This window comes from Sminthopsis crassicaudata, chromosome 4 (genome assembly GCF_048593235.1).
Source record: "Sminthopsis crassicaudata isolate SCR6 chromosome 4, ASM4859323v1, whole genome shotgun sequence".
Lineage (NCBI taxonomy): Eukaryota > Metazoa > Chordata > Mammalia > Dasyuromorphia > Dasyuridae > Sminthopsis > Sminthopsis crassicaudata.
The window spans coordinates 315,827,679-315,848,044 of NC_133620.1; the positions used below are offsets into that span (position 1 = coordinate 315,827,679).

The following is a 20,366-nucleotide window of genomic DNA, read 5'->3' on the forward strand; positions in this document are numbered from 1 at the left end:
CACTTAGCTGCCCATCCAGATGAATGGAGAAAAAAAAAATTAAATAGCACAAGATGCCTGAGGTACTCCATTGGAAAGCTATTCCTCATGCTACCCTGACAATAAGACTTTTAATAACCACTCTCTGAATCCAGTCATCCGACCCATTCTGAATCCTATCAAAACTATTACAATCATCATCATCATCATCATTTTCTCCACAAGGATAATATGTGTTATTTTATCCAAAATTTTTCTAAACATTTAGGGTTAGGATTAGGATTAGGGAAAATTGTTTGAGTAGAGGTGTTAAAGTAATGTTGTTTTGGAGTTTAGGAGCCAATGTTAGTTTAGGAGGGCTAGTGTCTTAAAAAAAGAATTTTTCTAAAAAACAATCTGGTAAAATATACTGATCATATTCTGCTGATCTAATATATTAGTGCTTTTATTGATAAAAGAAATGAAGAAATGTTGTTCCCTGTTCGTGACATCATGCTAGTTTCATCATCTGCTTTTCCCAACCAACTCTTTAATGTGGCTTTCTATATTCTCTTCTTCACCCAGCCCCCAAAGAATTGAAGTCAAGCTCACTGCCCACATTTTGCAGACTCTGTTGTCCTCTTTTCATTTTGAAAATTGAAAAAATTGTCCTTCTTCAACTATCTTTTCCAGTTAAATGTCTAACAATCAGCTCTTGAAGTGGGGAGAAGCAAGGAAGAAGTGTGCATAATATACTTTTAATCTAGTTATTAAAACTTTCCCACTTTTCTTAAATGTTGACAACCAACAAAGCAATAAATCAAGTCTTTATATGTAAAGCTTGCAGATTTCCTACCTGTAAATGCTCATAATGAAATTTTCACAATTGGTTCGCATAAGATGGTTCGAGCCACCACTGTTCCATGATTTTTTTAGATACACTGTATAATGGTTCAGCTATAATATGTGTTTGTTCCTTCAGTCTCGAACTATGAAGCTCATCTAGAAAGCAATGAGTATTTGCTGATTTTAATCATCAATTCTGTCAACCATTTTGACTCCATAATTTCAGTACAAAGATGGTTCTCCATGAAAAATTAAACAAGCAAGACAAAATCTGAATATTTCTGTCTTTTCTGTCAGTTATTATTGTCCTATCCACCCTAAGAAAAATTTCTAGCTTTTATTTGACTCTCCTTTTTCTTCAAATATAGCTTTAAAAACAAACAAATAAATCTGTTTGTTTTCCTTATGTTTTTCTCATCAACTTCAGCTGATTCTGAGCTTTAGCACTGTTGATATTTTCTTACAGGATCATGACACTATCTTTAATTCATCCTCTATTATCTGGCTCCACTTTTCCCTTTTGTTCCTTTCTTTTCAAGCCTAAGTTGCTGCTGAGATTCTTTTTCACAGGGCAGACAGCTGTCACTCCATCTGTATAACAGCTGGTCCTGTGAACTCTACATGTACATCACACCAGGTCTGTATTGCCTGAAGGTAGAAAAGACTGAATCAGAGACTATCGAAATATACCTGAGTGGGTAGACAGAAAAACCGAGGAAAGAAAAGAAGGCCTTTATGTTATGTCCACATGCTCTTATCTGGTGGAGTAGAAGTGGGGCAAAAGCCTCAGCAGGGTATTTTTTGACCAAAAACACTTTTGTCCCAGAACTCTACCAGACAATGGTGAATGAGGCATTGTTTGAGTGGAACATGAGATTTGGTTGAGCTTTTCTGACATCTGACTGATTTTAGATGGTCGTGCTCTTTGCTTGGCCTGCTGGGCACTCAGTAAAACTTCCCAGCGGCTCTATGCCATCACTTAACATGATCCCCAACCACCCTCCCAAGAATGCTTCCTTGGCAGGACCCTCAACATCCCACAAAAGCCCACAAATGGTGCCTTCCAGGCAGTATCTTCTAATAAATGCAAATCAGTGACTGCCTTGCTGTACAGAAGAAAAATAACTGTAAACAAAATCTCTGTTGCCATGGAGACCATTAAAAATAGATTGCCCACACTACCCTCTTCTTTCTGGGTAATATACAGCTGAGTTCCTTCACACCACATTATTATTACTTTTTAATTATGAATAATTTCCTCCTTTCCATAGGAAGATGGATTAAAGCACAGAACTTTTCAAATGAAGCCCCCTTTAGGATATATTTCAATATGCAAATGAAGGTGAGCATGCATTTTGAAGTGTTTATGCCACAAGATACAAACCAGTTCTTTAACCCTTTCTGTACTACCTGGGTTGCTCTCTCCCTTTACCCCCTGTCCATAATTCTCTTTGTCTGCCTCCCCCCAGGGTTCATGCTACAGTTTGGAAATATGTAGTCATTCAATTCATAATAAATAAACCTAGATAAATAAAGGGATAACGATGTTTTTTGTTTAATAAACCCTTTCATCTGAATGAAGTAAATGGGGAAAGCTTTAAAGTTAGAACATAACCTGGCTTACTTGAAACTTGTGTGATGTGGTCATGGTATCCTCTGAGCCTTAGTTTTATTATCTGGAAAACGAAGTCAAACTGGAGGAGTCCCTAAGGTTTGTTCCAAGATGGGAAGCATCCAATCCAAAATGGAACATCCTATATCTCTAATAAAGGACTGGAGTACAGTTGAAGGGTCAATGGAGTCCAGATACCTGGCTTAAGTTGATTACTTAATTTCCATTGTTTGATGTGGAAGAAGCACTGGGCTTCATCTTCTGTGTGAAATATGGTATCAAAATTACATAGAATCATCCTATGATTGCAAGCCCAAGAGCAGTCTGATAATCCCAGAGAAAAATATAAATTTTCATAGTCTCATTTTACATGTGACAAGAATTTGGTCCCTCAACTTTGCCCCTAGAAATTATCTAATGAGATATGGAAGATGATCCCAAATCTTCCAAATCCTTCATTGACTAAATGAAGAGGCTACAAGTTATATGCCCAACGCTACACAGGAAAATTGGTAAAAGACCTAGATCTAAAACCCAGGACATACCAATCCCTCATAGAATTCTTCTTCCTGAAAGTACCTATCCATTTCACATAAGTGAAATCAGAATTCTGTGGCAGAGACTATTCTAAGAGTAGCCTGATGCTGAGGATAGGAATGAGGAACAGAAGTCAAGCACAGGTTAACATCAAATTAAAGTAGTCTGAATCTAAAGCATTTTGTGCAGACAAGGATCAGAGTCCAGAAAGGGGAATTCTAAGTTCTGCTAGTATTTAGAATCTAGAATTCTCAAATTCCATTGATTTCCATGGGCTATAAATTCACACACACACACACACACACACACACACACACACACACACACATACACACACACACACACACACACACACACACACACACACACACACACTTACAAAAACACCAGGGAGGTTTTAAGAAAGCAGTGGCAACCCACCTCTAAAGTGTGTGAATAAATAAAATACACACTGACAATCACAGGTTTCTGAGTCTGCAATTTCATCTACAGGGTTCTGAATTTATAGAGCTGAAGCAATTTCTGAGATTGCCAAGAGATTCAGGCTGCACTGTGATCCCAGGGACTTATGTCAGAGTTTCAGCATTCCCAATGAAACAGGAAAGGCCTTTTCTGAATGGATAAGTCAAGAGAGGTCAGAACACTGGCAGAGTGCTCTGCTGCCTATGATTAGACTTGTGTCTTCTACTACGGGACTGGGATTCAACACCTGTGGTTTTGTCCAAAGTTTCCTCATTTCCTACTTCAGATAAATTTCGACGGAAATTTTTAATCCACAACCATAGTCACAACCACTCCCCAAAGGAGAAGAAAATGGAGTTGTTTTCACAGCAAGTACTCAATACTTGCCTTTAATTGGCATTGAAAACTAGAGTTGAAAGCAACAGAGGTGTATTAATATTTTCTATATCTCTAATTAGATTTAATATTCTTTAGTATGAAGTGACATGTCCAAGTTCACAAGAATAGGAGGAAAAGGAGGAGGAAGGGGTGGAGGAGCAGGAAGAGAAAAAAGATCAGAAGAAGAAAAGGAGGAGAAGGAGGAAGAGGAGGAAAAAGGAATATAATCAGTTCTACTATAATGCTTATTTTGAAACTACAAATTTGTTTTGACATGATAGATATTAGAGAAAAATGAGAATTTTACCTTTATATTTGAGCAATTTCATAGCTTGTTTCATCCTGGCCCCATTTTGTCTGAGAGTTGTAATTCAACAAAGCCACCATCTCATCCACAGCCTTCAATTTTGCCAGCCCAGGCTGTGGGAACCAGGGCACCAACCAAGTGGCAGGCCAAAACTAAAATGTCACAATTTGCTATGACACTTCTGTATGTCCTAATCAATTAATATAAGTAAAACTACTCTACTATTTTTATTAGGATCTTATCTTTTTATACATCATTGACATTTTCAAATGATGTGCTCTAATTCTATTTTTCCTGTTGTTTTTATTGTGTGATTCTATATATAATAGGGTGATTTTTTAGGAATACATGTCATATCCTAGCTAACTTGATTGTAATAATAATGATGAAGATAACTGATAATGCATACAGAAATTTGAGGTTTGCAAAGCACTTTATTCTCATTCATTCTCATCAAATTATCTCATTTGATCCTCATAACAGCCCTATGCCATAGGCACTGTTACTATCAACTTTTTATAGATGAGTAAACTGAGGTTAATGGACATGAATTTATTTGCGCAGGACCACATAATTAATAAGTGGTAAAGCCAGGAACTGAAACAAGGTTCTCTGACTGCGTTCAAATAGACCATTTCCAGGTCCTTCACCAGTGCACCATAGCTGCTACTCAAACTCATGCCAGATTCTAATCAAATTAATAAGGTAAAAAGGTTAGACAGCATGTTTGATGAAAAAACAACACTAAATGCTTATGGCATCGGAAGGGAACAGATCCAAATGAGGAAATGGAGTGAAATATGCATATATTGTACTGTAGTTCAATCACTTACTTAACCAGCCATTGGATGGAAATACATCTATGAGGTTAAGTCAATTCTGGAATTTGGTATTCTACTGAATGAGACAGAACATAGAAAATACAGGTACTGCTAGTATCACCATTTTACAAACGAGTAAAATGAGATTAATACACATGAAATTACTTGCTTGGGATCACATATTAATTAATAATCAATTGATTAATTGATTAATAATGATAATATTTTTATGATGCTTTATAATTTGCAAAGAGCCTTATAAATATTACTAATTTGATATTCAGAACAATCTTTGGAGGGGGTTGCTATTACCATCTCTATATGGGAACTGAGGAAACTGAGACACAAATCATACCTAGCAAAAGTGGGAGACAGGGTTTAAATTCAGGTTTTCCTGATGTTAGCCCCAGTGGTCTATCCACTATGGCATTTATCTGCCATTTCAATTTGAATTTAACATCACTGTGCCTCCTAGCTGATCCATGAAATAGTGAGAATTCCCCTCCTGGGAGGAAGACTCTAAGTGGGGTGGGGCAAGGAGAGAAAGGGGAGACTTTCAAGCCAAAAGGCACTGGGGTGTAGTCCAAAGAATACCGGGCTGGGAATCAAAAGGCCTGGGTTCTAATTCTAGTTCTGGAACTGATTCATATTTGACCATGAAAAACTGATTTCTCACATCTGGATCTCAGGTTTTTCATCTGTAAAATGAAGACATTGGACTAAATGATCTATAAGAAACTTTTTTTTTAGTTCTAAAGTCTGTGATTCTGAGGGAGTTTTGAAATAAAGGTAGGTCAAGAATTTACAAGATTTTGACAAATATTCTGTGATGCCTATAAGCAGCTAAGCTTCTGGATGCTCCTGGAGCATCTCCACCTCTTAAAACAGTCAACTTTTCACCACCAGTGAAGTTTCTTTCCTTCTCCTCTGTGCCAACATGAGATTTATTCTGTTATAGATAGTGATAGAGTGAGAATTCTGAGAAAAATCTGGCATCTCGATCTTAATCTTTCTACCACCCCATACACCTAATTGCCCTTTGTGACATGGTGCCCCTAAAATAAGTTGTTTGAGTTTTCTGACCCTGCAAGAAAATGGCTGCCAGGATCTTGGCTCCTGTAGAACAGATACAGCATCTCTTGAGACATGGACACAATCTTAAAAATAATTCCTTGATCTGTAGTTTGGGATTATAACTGGCGGGATTCAAGAACAAATAGATGAAAATTGGAATCATTCTGTTTCACACACATGCTGGCTTTAATTCTTGGCCTCTCTAGCTACTCTCAGATCTCTTGCCAACTCAATCCCTTTCTGGACTCCAGGTTTTTTTTGTAATCCTCATTTCATTTTGTCAATAGGCCTCCAAGTTATATGCTGACCACCTCCTGCTCCCCTTCACCCCTGCCCCCAGCATTCTAATAGTTCGTCCATGACATTCTCTCTAGATCTCACCCTCTCTCTTATTTTTGCTTATTCAAAATGTTCCTGAAGAGCACCATGTAAGAGGTTCTGAATTTTTGTTCACATTGGAACATTTAACCATATCCACATGGTTTATATTACAAGCTAGATGATATGCTAAAGTAGGGTGAACAAGTAATAGGACACTTGACTGGAGATGGGGAAGAGATATGACAGAGATTCACCAAAGCAAAGCACTTTCCAGACTACTTTGAGATGCAACAATCAAAAGTAATAATCTTTAAAGGCCTCCAGTAGGCTCGGAAGATGTTGAGTAAAAAGTCTGGAGAAGGCCTTGCAGCACAGAGGAAAGAACATTAAGAGTCTTGAGTTGACTATGTCTGTGTACCAAAAGAAATTTAAAAAAAGAAAAAGACCTATACAATTTACAAAATATTATAGCAGCTCTCTTCTGTGGCAAAGAATTGGAAATTGAGATGATGTCCTTCAATTGGGGAATGGCTGAACAAACTGTGGTATGTGGTTATGATGGAATACTATTGTACTATAAGAAATGATGAACAGGATGCTCTCAGAAAAACCTGAAAAGACTTAAATGAGTTGATGCAAAGTGAATTGTACTTTGTACAAAGCAACAGCAATATTGTAAGATGATCAGCTATGAATGACTTAGTTATTTTTAGCAAAACAATGATTTAAGACAACTCTGAAGGAGTTGTAATGAAAAATGCTGTCCATCTCCAGAGAAAGAAGTGATGGTATCTGAATACAGATTGAAGCATACATTATTTTTTCTTGAGAGTTGTTTTGGGGGTCTATGCTTTCTTTTACAATATGACTACTAAGGAAATTTTTTGCATGATTACACATGTATAACATCATTGAAATGATTACCTTCTCAATGAGGGAAAGGAAGAGAATTTGAAGCCCAGAGTTTTAAAAACAAAGGTTAAATTATTTTTTACATGTAACTGGAAAAAAATAAAATACTAAAATTTAATTTAAAAAAGAATCTTGAGTTGGAATCTTAGCTCTTCTGCATATTATTATATGACCTCATATATCAGCTACTTTCTCTAGGACTCCATTTTCCTCATGTAGAAAAATGTGGGTGTGTGGGTGGATGTGGATGTGGGAGTGTGGGTGTAAATAGACATTTAAGACTGCTTCCAGTTCTGTAAATTTGTGATTACATAATTCTTCAGCTAGAGGACAGTTTTTCTGAAGAGAGAATTGACCAGTAGTCCTTCTGAGCCAAGCTCCCATAAGGGATCTATTATCTGATTTCAGAGGTCACAACACAGTTGTTTGTCCTGATTACAACAATCTGGAGCTTAAAGGTCAAAGCTGCCACCTGGCAGGTGGAGCTGGCTAGAAACTAAAATGAATAAAGGGGGACAGAGCCTTGACATGAAATCCCACGTGCTCAATTTTGGGTATCAGGAAATGTGATTTGGGAAAACCCACTTTGCACATCCTTACCTAGTAGCAGTAGAATTTCACAGATGCTACAGCCCATCTACATAAATCCTTAGCACAGTAATCAAGGAGGGAAAAGGGCTTCTTACCCATTACTCTTGCCCCTGCTACTTAATCCCCCTCCAGTGTCCCACCACCTCACTCCCAGACTTCAGTTTTGTTGCTATGAGCAAAGTGGGGGAAGCAGCATTGTAACTGGCTAAGATAGAAATGAGGGAGAAAAGCAGTCACTCAACTTTTCCTGACTCTGAATTCACCTACATTTCATCTCCACAGTTCAAGAGGGAGAAAGGGAGAAAAAAAGAAAGGTATAGGGATTTGTGGTTTCTTTTTAAAAATGACACTGTTCCCCCCAAACGCAATTTTAAGTATCTCATTATCACCAAATATGGCCCAGTTGGTGGTGAATGAAATAACTACAATCTAAACACATTTCAGTGAATATCCCCTGGGTTAAAGTTTCAAACATAAATTGTTTGAGGACCCCAGACAAGAAGACTTACAACTTCTTTATCATAACATCTTAATGAAACCAGTACTTCTCTGCATTAATGGAAGAGGAAGAAGAGAAAGAGGAGGACGAGAAAAGAAGAAGAAAAAGGGGAGAAAGAAGAGGAGAAAGAAGAAGAGGAGGAGAAGGAAGAGGAGAAAAGAAGAAGGAAAAGGAAGAGGAAGAAGTAGAAAAGGAAAAGGAATAAGAAGTAGAAGAAAGACGAAGAGCCCTGGAACTTCAGGGAGAAAAAAAAAGTATTTCATCTGGACAGCCATTTCCTACTGTTTGCTTCTCATCCAGGGGAATTGCTTTCATTGGGGTAAACTTTCTTTCCTCTTTACATTAATCATGACCCCAGTACTCCTCAAGTCAGCCCATACTTTTTTTTGTAATTGGATAACCTCAGAAAGCAATATTGGAAAAAAGATCCCCAAAATGTGTCAATTGGTCCTTCTAAGGTTAGGCACATGTAGCATCCATAAAAACATCCTTTTATGCTAATCATCCTGTACTAAACATTTTGCATTTAGTAAAAAGCTATTTGCAAGACTCTCCAAAAGGAAAATCAAAGGCAAGCTGCCATTGGTAGAAAAGAAGAGGAGAGATGCACACATACACAGAAGTGCATTGTGGCTTGTGATATGCTTCGAAGAGTTGATTTACATCAAACTCCTCCAATCCTGAGCTATGGGGCACTCTGAAAAGAGGAAATTGAGAGGCCAAGACAGACACACAATCCCAAAGCAAGAAAAGGGAAAAGGACAAAGAATGTTTTAAGTACTCACAGTTTCACCTGTGGCCTGAGAGCAAGTCCACTCTGATCAGACCTGCCACTTAAAAAAGAGATGAAATATTTGTGAGAGAAATTATGCTATGTATTAAAAATACCCTACCTCCCAGACACACGCACGCACATGCGCACAAGTAGAGCACAGGGCAAAATCTGAAGCATCAGCCCTAGGTTAGAATGTGTAGAATAAGTTTGAGAATGGCACTGGTTTTAGCAGCAAGAGGACAAACAGGTTTACAGGGAGACTATGAGAACCTTCTATATGCTAAGTCGGATGGGGTCATGACATATTTAAGAGTGCATCCTTATTTAATTTACAGCAATTATACTCACATTTTGCTAGACAAATAAGATTTTACAAGCCTTCAGTTAAATGCAGATAATTATGGTTGCCAGTGTCGAGGGATTACACTGCCCAAGCTCAGGAGCAAGAATAGCATCCCTAAGTTCTACTAATGCTGTAAATTAGCAGGGAATGTCCCAATGGCAGCAAAGTAATTACCAATGATTTCATTTTCTCTCATACTCTCTGTTTCAGTGCGCTGCTGTGTGTGTGTGTGTGTGTGTGTGTGTGTGTGTGTGTGTGTGTGTGTGTGTTTTCAGGCATATGCTGCTGTTAATGGCTCTTCTGTTACTTCATCTGCTCACTAATTTTTTTTTTTAAAGTTTGGAAGCACTGTCTATCCTCTGTCCTCTTTCTCTTGTTTGATTCTCTCTCTCTCTCTCTCTCTCTCTCTCTCTCTCTCTCTCTCTCTCTCTCTCTCTCTCTCTCTCTCTCTCTCCCTCTTCCTCTCCCTCTCTCTCTCTCTGTCTGTCTCTCTCTCTGTCTCTCTCTCTTCTCTCTCTCTCTCTCTCTGTCTCTCTCTGTCTCTCTCTCTCTGTCTCTGTCTCTGTCTCTCTCTCTCTCTCTCTCACACACACACACACACACACACACACACACACACACACACACACACACACACACGACTTGCCAATGCCCCAAGAAAATCAAAAGAAGAAAATGGCAACACTGTTCTACTCCCTTCAACAACTGCTACTAAATTTGCAATTCCAGTCTGCCCACAGTCACTGGGTATGCTGTAGGCTAAGAAAAAGTTTTTCCCAGACCTTGTCACAGTAGCCAATCACCTAGTTAGATTGCTGCACACCAGCCCCTCGCTGCCTTAACTCTCACTCAATCTGAATCAATCAGTACCCAAACAATGACCAAAAGAGGCTTGGCTTAGGACCTATTGGTGGCCAACGAGAAAGAACAGATTCTTTGCCTTAATGGCTCCCTAACCTTAACCATTGAATGGGTTGCAGCCTCAGTCAAACTGAGACCTGTTGAAGACCTTAGGTTAAAAAGGCCAAAGTCTCCCACAACATCCAGGGCCATCTCCAGGTGTTCTGCTCTATATCTGGCCACTGGACCCAGATGGCTCTGGAGAAGAAAAATGAGGCAGGTGACCTTGCACAGCCCTGCCTCACTTAAATCCAAATTAACTTGCATGTCATGGCATCCCCTCCTTGGTGTCATGGAATTCTTCAAGAAAGAAGGACAAATAACAACTCAATTCTCCACCTACACATTCTGGCTTCTGACCTCACTCCACAGAAAGTATTTTCCTTATAGTTACCGAAAACATTTTATCTGTTAAATTCAACACTCTTTCCCCAGTCCTTATTGAATCTGACCATTTCTAAAGCTATGATCCTGTCAACCCCTCCCTTCAAAACCAATAGCTTCTTGACATTTTCCTTAATTCAATCATTATCTATCTCCCACCTGCTAGGGAAGGGTGTCCACCAAAGATGTATCGAGGGGCCTGTTCTCCCTCTATACTTTCTTGACTATTGCACTTATTTTCATAGGTTTTCTTATCAGCTTAACATAAATTATTTCTATTTGACATATATATATATATATATATATAAATACACATATACATATATAAGTGTTATATACATGTATATGTGTCTGTCTATCTCCATACTTAGAAGATAGATAATTCATTCTGTTTTGAACATAATGAGTTTGTGATGTTGAAGAAATATCCAGAGACATCAACAGGCAGTTACTGGTGCTAAAAACAGATCTTCATTACCTTCTTAGCCAAACGTCTGCTCCTCTTCAACATGTTCTCTTCTAGTAAGGGGACTACTACTCTTCCAGTCTCACAAATTTACAGCCCATATAATTATCTTTGGATCTGACCTCTTCTTCATCCCCATATCTAATCAGTTATCAAGTTTTTCCAATTGTTCCCACACAGCATCTATCATATTTATTTCCTACTTTTCACTTACAAAGCCATTACCTTAGCTCAAATGAATGTATTTATCCCTGTCTCCTTCCTTTTGTTCATTCATTTAGTCACATCCAACTCTTTGTAATCACAGCATATAGCAGCACTGTCCATGGGTTTTCATGGCAAAGATACTGGAGTGGTTTCCCATTTCCTTCTCCAGCTCATTTGACAGATGAGGGAACAGAGGCACATAGGTTTAAGTAATAGGGTCACACAGTAAATGTCTGAGGCTGGATTTGAACTCAGGGTATTCTGACTCCAGGACCAGTGTTCCCCCCACAGAGCCACCAACCTGCCTCTTCATTTTTCTTAGCATTTTCCAATACTTGGTTCAGGCACCATTTCCTATGTGAAACCTTACCTAATCTCCCTGGTTAGCTATCTCTCCCTTTTAGAAATTATGTTGAATACAACATTTCTTATGTATATATTACATACTCCCAGTAGAATAGACAAGAAATTTCTTGAGGGCCGGGACTGTTTGTTTTTATCTTTATATCCATAATGCCTAGGACAGTGCCTTATATGTGGTTTTAATAAGACTTTGCAGACTTTAACTGAATTTTTCCACACATAAAAATTGTTGCTATTTGTGAAGTTTATCAATCTCCTAATCTGCTCTGTGTTTTTAGATAGCAGAGGAGTTATATTTTGAAATTAAATGAAAAAATAATTTCTTAATATTTCTATTTTATTGAAGAAATCATAAGTACTGATAGAAATGTTTTAGCATATATCTAAGCATGAGCTAATGTGATAGACTGGAAAGATCATAGATTAGGAGTCAAAAGACCTGATTTCTCATCCCAGGCTAACATTTACTAGACATGTGAACTTAGAAAAGTCATTTAATCTCTTTGAGCCTCATTTTCCTTATCCAAAAATAAATAGGAGATAAGATGTCTTCCCTCAGGGAAAGGATTTTTTTTGAGAACCAAATCAGTGTAATACAAAGCATATATGGAATATATGTAATAGAAAGAACATATGGAACAATAGGATCTGGATTCAAAGCCCTTCTCTATTACTTACTACCCTTCCTCTTGAGAATATGTCTAATTTATCCTGCATAGAGCTTGTTCCTACAAAGTTGTTTGCATATTGATTCCCCTATTAAACTATGAGCTCCTTGAAAGATGGGATTATTTTTGCCTTTCTTTGAATCTCTAATACTTAACACAGTACCTGGCACACAGTAGATACATAATAAATGCTTGTTGGTTGACACTTCTTGCCAGTTTCATTATTTGTAGACTAAGAATATAAGTGCTTATATTAATGCCGTGTTATGGAAAGTACTTTGAAAACCTTAAAGTATTATAAAACTATGTGAGACTATTATTATCTATAAAAATAAGTTGGGCCAGGTGGAATCTAAGGACTTTTCCAGCTCTAGATAATTATGATTCTGTGAAAACACTATTATTAAAATGTTATCATCATCATAGAGGACATCCCCTAAAGTAATGATTCTCCTACTATCCTCCTTTGGAACAAAAATAGAAGCTGAACTCCTCTGGACATTTTTAATACAGGTGTGCACACATTAACTGTATGCAATTTGGTTGAAAGCATTAGATGAAGAGGCCAGAAATGAGGATGGGAAGGAAGCAAGAGTGTTTAAAAGGCATGAAGAAAACTGGCCTATCTTAATCATAGAATGAAAAAGTCAGCCCCTTTAGACAAAAACATAAGTTGTGAAAAGTAAACAGAAAAACATCTGAACCGCAAAGATGATCATTTTTGGTCTTCTCCCTTAACCCAAGTTGATGAATTAGGCATACAGGAAAGATCCAAAGTCTTTATTCACTAAGAACCAAGTTAGTATCAGAAGATGAGTTTGACAAAAGCCAAAAAGATATAAGGACAGCAAAGCTCTAGACCCTTGAATACTGAACCTTATTTTTTAATTCATTCATGTAATTATTTATTTAACCAACATTTATTAAGCATCTATTCTCTGCAGGAAAATTAGAGGAGACACTTTTTGCCCACTTTTCCCAATGCTGGGGGTACAAGTCAGGTTGGAGCTTAATTTAAATTAGAAAACAAAGAAATATTTTAAAATGGCCCTGAGTCCTGTATAGATCCTGTCAGAGGCAGAGTGACAGAAAGAGGGACAGATAGTGTTAAGAATCACATGGTTTTTAGCCTGTCTAATAACTTTAATGTAGCCGTGGTACTATGAATGTCGAAAAACCAAAGGATATAATATCAGAAGCAGTGAATCATACCACTCTTGACATTCTCACTTAAACCTTAAGAAGGAAAGAAAAGTTATAGCAAAAGTGAAAGATGGTTCACAGATTTTCCTAGGAGAAACTAATAAAGTAATTAGCAGAGTTGATTTTATTGTGAATGCAAAAGACGACAAAAACTATCATTTCATAGGACATCTGGTCCACTCATATTGCTGTGTCCATATGTATTTACAAAAAATACCATAAAAATTATAGATCTAGAAGGGGCCTTGGAGCACATATAATCTAGGGATGGGCAAACTACAAGCTATAAGCTAATTTTTACTCTGCTTTTGTACAGCCTATGAATAAAGAATGAAAAACATAGAAACCAATCTTAGTTCTCAGATGGGGCTAAATTTGGCCTATGGATCACAGTTTGCCAACTCCAGTTACTCCACTCTTTTCATAAAGCTATGGAGATTAGGTGACTTGCCATAAGTTATATAGAAAGTGGCAGAAACAAATTTTGAACCCCAGCCCTACAACTGCAGGCTTAATGCTTACCACTACAGCACTTTGATTATGGAGGATAAAGAAATAGAGAAATTCTATGAAGAACTTGTGCCAAATTAAATCAACATATGTTCAGTGACTTCAATGAGAAGGTTGAAATATATACATATATGTATATATAAACATTTTCTTCAATAAAAGTATTAGTGAGAGCTAGGCATGGGAACTACTCAGTAACATCAGGGAGAAATAGTATTAGTTGCATCTCAATAAGACAGGAAATAACTTTATTTTTTAGTAAAGGTGAGCTCCTACTTGAGAGGAGTGATAAGGACTAAAAAAAGACAATCTTTGAGGTCAGAGAACCCAGATACTCAAATCCCATCCCTGTTATTATCTATATGACTGGGTAGGTAATTTAACTTTTGGGGAGCCCAACTTCCTCATCTATAAAATAGATGACTTCTAAGATTTCTTTCTGCAAAATGGTTCCATGATCCTGGTGCAAAGATCAAAAATAGCACAAAGCTAGAAGAATTATTTGTGATCAAACTTGTGATCTCATAAATGTAATGGGTTCCATCTACCAATGAAGACCATATATATTCTGCAACTTATATTCTCAGAGAATTGTCTCATAGACTGAGAAGTTAAGTAGCTTGTTTCAGGGTCATATAGACATTTATCAATAAGTAGGACTAGACTTCCCTAAATCTAAGGTCAGCGCTCTATCTTACTATGCTGTTTTTCTAGAAAAAATAAATAAAAATAAAAAAGTTACAGTTGGACAAATTCAATCCTAAACTATTAAATTATTGAACAAATATGGGATATAGATAAAAAAGATAAAGACACAAACTATGATCAATTTTTATACAGTTTAACTGATATAAATTAGATATTATAACAAGAATTAAAAAGAGCCTAAAAAAAATCTTAGAAATATTTGATTTACTTGCTGAGAAGAATAAGGAAATTAAAGGCAAAACCAGGTTAGAATATGAATCATCTGTAAAATCTTACATAAAAAGATAATAAAAATTATGATTAATACTATCTCTCAAAAAAGAGATAAGCATTGGTAAGTAAAACAAACAATAAAAATTTGACAATAAACAACAAAGCAAAGGCACTTAAAGGTAAAAATGTAAAGGATACAAAGAACAAAAGAAAAATGGAAAAAAATCTGCAAAGATTTTTATGGCAAAAAATTTTTGACCATCAAGAAAAGTGGGCACGCCAACCTAAAATTCAAAAAGCATAATTTCAAATATGCTTATAAGGGACGTTGAGATCATTCTAAACAGAACAAAATGAAGAAGGAAGCAGATAGATAAGACTAACTGTAAAAGAGATCTATGTTGAAGGCAATGCAATTGTAAGGGTGTTGGATGACTCCACAAAATATCTTAAGGTAAAGATGCCAAAAATATATTTAAAAATTCATATCTATTATGGCCAAAGAGCTATAAAACTGTGAATACCTTTTGATACAGCAGTGTCCCTAGTGGGTCTCTAACCAAAAGAGATCTTAAAAAAGGAAAAATGACCCACATGTGCAAAAAATGTTTGTAGCAGTCTTTTTTATAATGGCAAGGAAGGACCCAGAAACTGAGTAAATGCCCATCAGTTGGGGAATGGCTGAATGAATTATGGTATGTGAATGTAATATAATATAATTGTTCTATAAGAAATGATCAGCAGAATGATCTCAGAAAGGCCAGAAAAGAGTTATATCAGCTAAGTTAAGTGAATAAAAGCAAGAGAACATTGTACACAGTAACAACAAGATTATGTGATGATCAACTGTGATGGATTTGGCTCTTTTTAACAATGAGGTGAGTTAGGCCAATTCCAATGGTCTTGTGATAGAGAGAGCCATCTGCATCAGAGAGAGGACTTGAATGTGAATCACAGCATATTTTCATTTTTGTTGTTGTTCTTCTTTGCTTTTTTGATGTGATTTTTCTTAGGCAGCTTGATAAAAGTGGAAATATGTTTAGAAGAATTGCACATGCTCAATCTATATTGGATGGCTTGCTGTGTAGGGGAGGGAGGAGATGGAGAGAGAGGGAGAAAAATTTGGAACACAAGGTTTTGCAAGGGTGAATCTTGAAAATTATCTTTGCATGTATTTTGAAAATAAAAAGCTATTATTAAAATTCTTAAATCAGATCTTATAAATACAGTAACACCAAAATCAATCAAAAGAGACCAAATTACTACCAATAATTGTGCTTATCTTTCCATCTATATGAAATGTTTATGATAATCATCATAATATATTTAGAAAGCATTCTCAAAAAGGATGTTGTAAATGAAAGGCAGACATTAACAAGCAATAATTCCACAGTAAATGACATCTTTTATCACCACACAATTTACTGGTAAAATATAATGGATTGTGAATCAGAGGCCTGAATGGGAATCCCAGCTCCATCACTATTAATGATGTGATTTTTGGCAGATGACTAATATCAGTCTTCATTTATAAAATGTAGGTTTTAGAATAGATGACTTCTAAGGCTAGACAAGGAAATAGCACACTCCTCCAGTATATTCATCAAGAAAAACCCAAATGGGATTATGAAGGATACTATTGAAATGACTCAACAAGAACAACAAGAACAACAAGGATCCCAGTTATATTTCTATGATCTGATGAATAAAAATTTCATTGTGCTTACTATCTAGCTGTAAAAATGCACTCAGGTGCTCCAAATGTGTTACAGTAGATAGAGCACCAACCCTGAAGTCAGCAAGTTCAAATCTGGCCTCAGACATTTAACACTTCCTAACTGTGTGACCCTGTGCAAGTCACTTAATTCCAATTGCTTCAGCAAAAGAGAGAGAGATTGAGAGAGAGAGAGAGAGAGAGAGAGAGAGAGAGAGAGAGAGAGAATTTGCCACATTTTATTATGATCCACATAGTTAAAGGCTTTAGTGTAGTTAATGTTTTTTTCTGAATGTAATTTACTAGAATTCTCTATCTTGATAATCAAGGAAGCATTGGCAATTTGGTCGCTAGTTCCTCTGCCTCTTCCAAAACTAGCTTACTCTTCTGGGAATTCTCAGTTCATATACTGAAATCTAGTTTGCAAAATCTTCAGTGTAATCTTTCTGCCATGTAAAATAACAGAAGTAACCGATAATATTGATAATATGAACATTCCTTGGCACTGCCCTTCTTTAGGATTGGGATGTAAGTTGAGCTTTTCCAATTCAATGGTCATTTAATGAATTTTCCAAATTTGCTGGCATAGTGGGTACAGTATTTTAACAGCATCATCTTTTAGGATTTTAAATAGATAAGCTAGAATTCCATCACTTCTTCTAGCTTTATAGCTTCTTAAGGCTCACTTTGACTTCATTCTCCAGGATATCGAGCTCTAGATCATTAATTATACCATCACATTAAGATCTTTCTAGTACAGTTCTTGTATATATTCTTGACACCTTTTCTTCATCTCTTCTACTTCTGTTAGGTTTCTACTATTTTGTCTTTTTATTTTTGCATGAAACCCTCTATAGATATCAAGATATCTCTAATTTTCTTGAAGAAATCTCTTGTCTTTCCCATTCATTTTTTTTCTATTTCTTTGCATTGCTAATTTAAGAAAAAGAATAGTGCAAATGGACAATGAATAAAATAAGAGGAAAAAGAATTGGGTGTCTTTCAGGAAACTGCAAAGCTCATGTAATGATCTCAAACTTCTCTAGTAAACAAAAGGTGATCTTTTTAAAACCAATACTCTATAGAATTACATGCTTTTCTTATATTTTTGCATTCATAAAGTTCCTCTTACTTGAAAATACACTCCTTCTAGTCAGTCAGTTGATAAATACTTATTAAATGCCTATTATGTGCCAGCATTGCAGATTTAAAGAACACAAATACACACACACACACACACACACACACACACACACACACACACAGTCCCTGTTCTCCAGGAGCTCAGTCTAATAGAGAGACAAAATGCAAATAATTATGTAAAAACAAGCTATGTAGGAAATAAATTAAAGACAATCAACAGAGGGAAGACACTGAAATTATGGGGGAAATCATAATATCCTAGATTTATCACTAAAAGATAATTTAGACACTACATAATCCAACTCCTTAATTTTACAGATAAAGTACTGAGTTCCCCACAAGCTAAGGTACTAGGGCTCACATCTAATATCTAATAAGTGGTTGAGGCAAAATTCCTGATTCTAAATATATCACTCTAATCCACTATGCTATGTTGCTATTCACATCTACAGTTAAAAAACTTCTCTTCCCTAAAAACAGAAATTAGCAATTTGGACTCCTCAAATTTTCCTAGAGTACTTTGCCTGGATTTCTCTTTGTCGTTTGTCCTTTTTGTTCTTTTTAGATAGAATATCCACATGAAAGAACAAATGATAGTCCATTTCATATAAACAGAAGAAGTCCCAGCCCAAGCCTTCTTTACTCATTGTTTACATTTTGATGGCTTGGAGTGAGTATAAATAGCAATTGTTTCTGTGTTGGCTAAAAATCCTCCTAGATTTATTCTCATATGAAAGCAAACTATGACATCTTTAGCCTCAATTCTTCCCTAGTCTTTAATTTACTGAATAGGCATTACATTAGAAAATGAGACCTAGGCAAGACCTTAGCTTTAAAAGTCCAATGTTTCACTGTACCTTGGGCCATTGCTAGATATCTTGACCTATGTCGGGCCACTGGAACCTGATGACGTTGCACAGCTCTGCCTCACTTAAATACAATTCACTTATAAATCAATACATCATCTTCCTGTTGTCTTTGATTCTCTTCAAGAAGAAATAAGGACAAACGAGAACAACAACTTGTCCTTTTACATTCTATTTGGTATCATAGGATGAAGAAGACAGCAAGAATTTATTAAGTACTAAGTGTGAGAGAGACATTGTGCTAAGTACTTTACAAATATTTAATTTGATCTTCACAATAACATTGTAAGGTCAGTACTGTTATTAAGCTCATTTTATATTTGGGAAAATTGAGGAAGACAGATATTAAGTTAATCAAGCAGTATACATTAAGTGTCTACTATGTGCTAATCACTTTTCTAAATGATGGAGATATAAAAAGAGGCAAAAAACAGCTCATCATCCTCAAGGATCTTACAACCTAAAAGGAGACAACACTAAAACAAATCTATACAAAGCAAGGTATACACAGGATAAAAACAAAATACTAAAAGCACTAGAATTAAGAAAGGCTTGGTAAGGCTTCCTGTAGAAGATTGGATTTTAGTTGGGACATAAAGAAAATCAGGGAGATCAATAATTGGAGTGAACAGCAGATGAGAAATGAGTCAAATTTATCAGAGTACAAGTAATTCCCCAATTGATAAATGGTCAAAGGATATTAATACTTTTCAGATGAAGAAATTAAAACTTTATTAGAAAAATAAAAATTAAAACAATTCTGAAGTACCACCTCATAACTATCAGACTGGCTAATATGACAGAAAAGGAAAATGGTAAATGTTGCAGGGGATGTGGAAAACTGAGCCAACTAATGCACTATTGTTGGAATTGTAAATTGATCAAACCATTGCAACTTGGAACTATGCCCAAAGGACTATAAAACTGTGTATACATTTTTATCCAATAATACCACTGCTAGGTTTGTATCCCAGAGAGATCATAAAAAAGGGGAAAGGACCCATATTTACAAGTTGTGGTATATGAATGTAATGGAATACTATTGAAATATAAGAAAGAATGAACAGATATATTCCAGAAAAACCTTGGAAAGACTTCCATGAACTGATGCAAAGTGAAGTGGGCAGATCCAGGAGAACATTGTATACAATAATAGTAACATTGTATTGAGATTAACCATTATAGACTTAGCTCTTCTCAGTAATACAGTAATCCAAGACAATTCAAAAGACTTGTGATAGAAAATGCCATCCATATCCAGAGAAATTACTATGGAAGTCTGAATGTAGATCAAAGCAAAACTATTTTCACATTTTAAAATTTGTTGTTTTTTATTTCTCATGGTTTTACCCTTTTATAATGAATTTTTTCACAACATGATTAATATGGAAATATATTTAACATGATTGTACATGTATAAACTATATCAGATTGTTTACTGTCTTGGGAAGGAGGGAAGGAAGAGAAAGAGGTAACACATTTGGAACTGACAATCTTAAAAAAAATCTTTATGTATAAATAAAAAAAAAACAAAATTACAATTAAATGCAAAAGAAAAAAGAAATAAAATAAATGAAATGAAATT

At 36.0% G+C, this 20,366-nt stretch overlaps 1 protein-coding gene across 18 annotated transcripts in view; it reads right to left on the bottom strand.

Moving 5' to 3' along the window:
• Positions 1–20,366, bottom strand: part of RBFOX3 (RNA binding fox-1 homolog 3) — a 918,966-nt gene that overhangs the window by 578,711 nt on the left and 319,889 nt on the right. For 13 of the 18 annotated variants that reach the window (XM_074260306.1, XM_074260305.1, XM_074260321.1 and 10 more), the window contains exon 3: positions 815–9,151. The exons of 2 other annotated variants lie outside the window; for them this stretch is intronic. In XM_074260306.1, the coding sequence (XP_074116407.1) occupies positions 815–855 (41 nt within the window). In that variant the 5' untranslated portion in view covers positions 856–9,151. The remainder of the gene's footprint in view (positions 1–814; positions 9,152–20,366) is intronic. 3 more of the 18 variants (XM_074260317.1, XM_074260315.1, XM_074260300.1) reach the window with 2 other exon arrangements.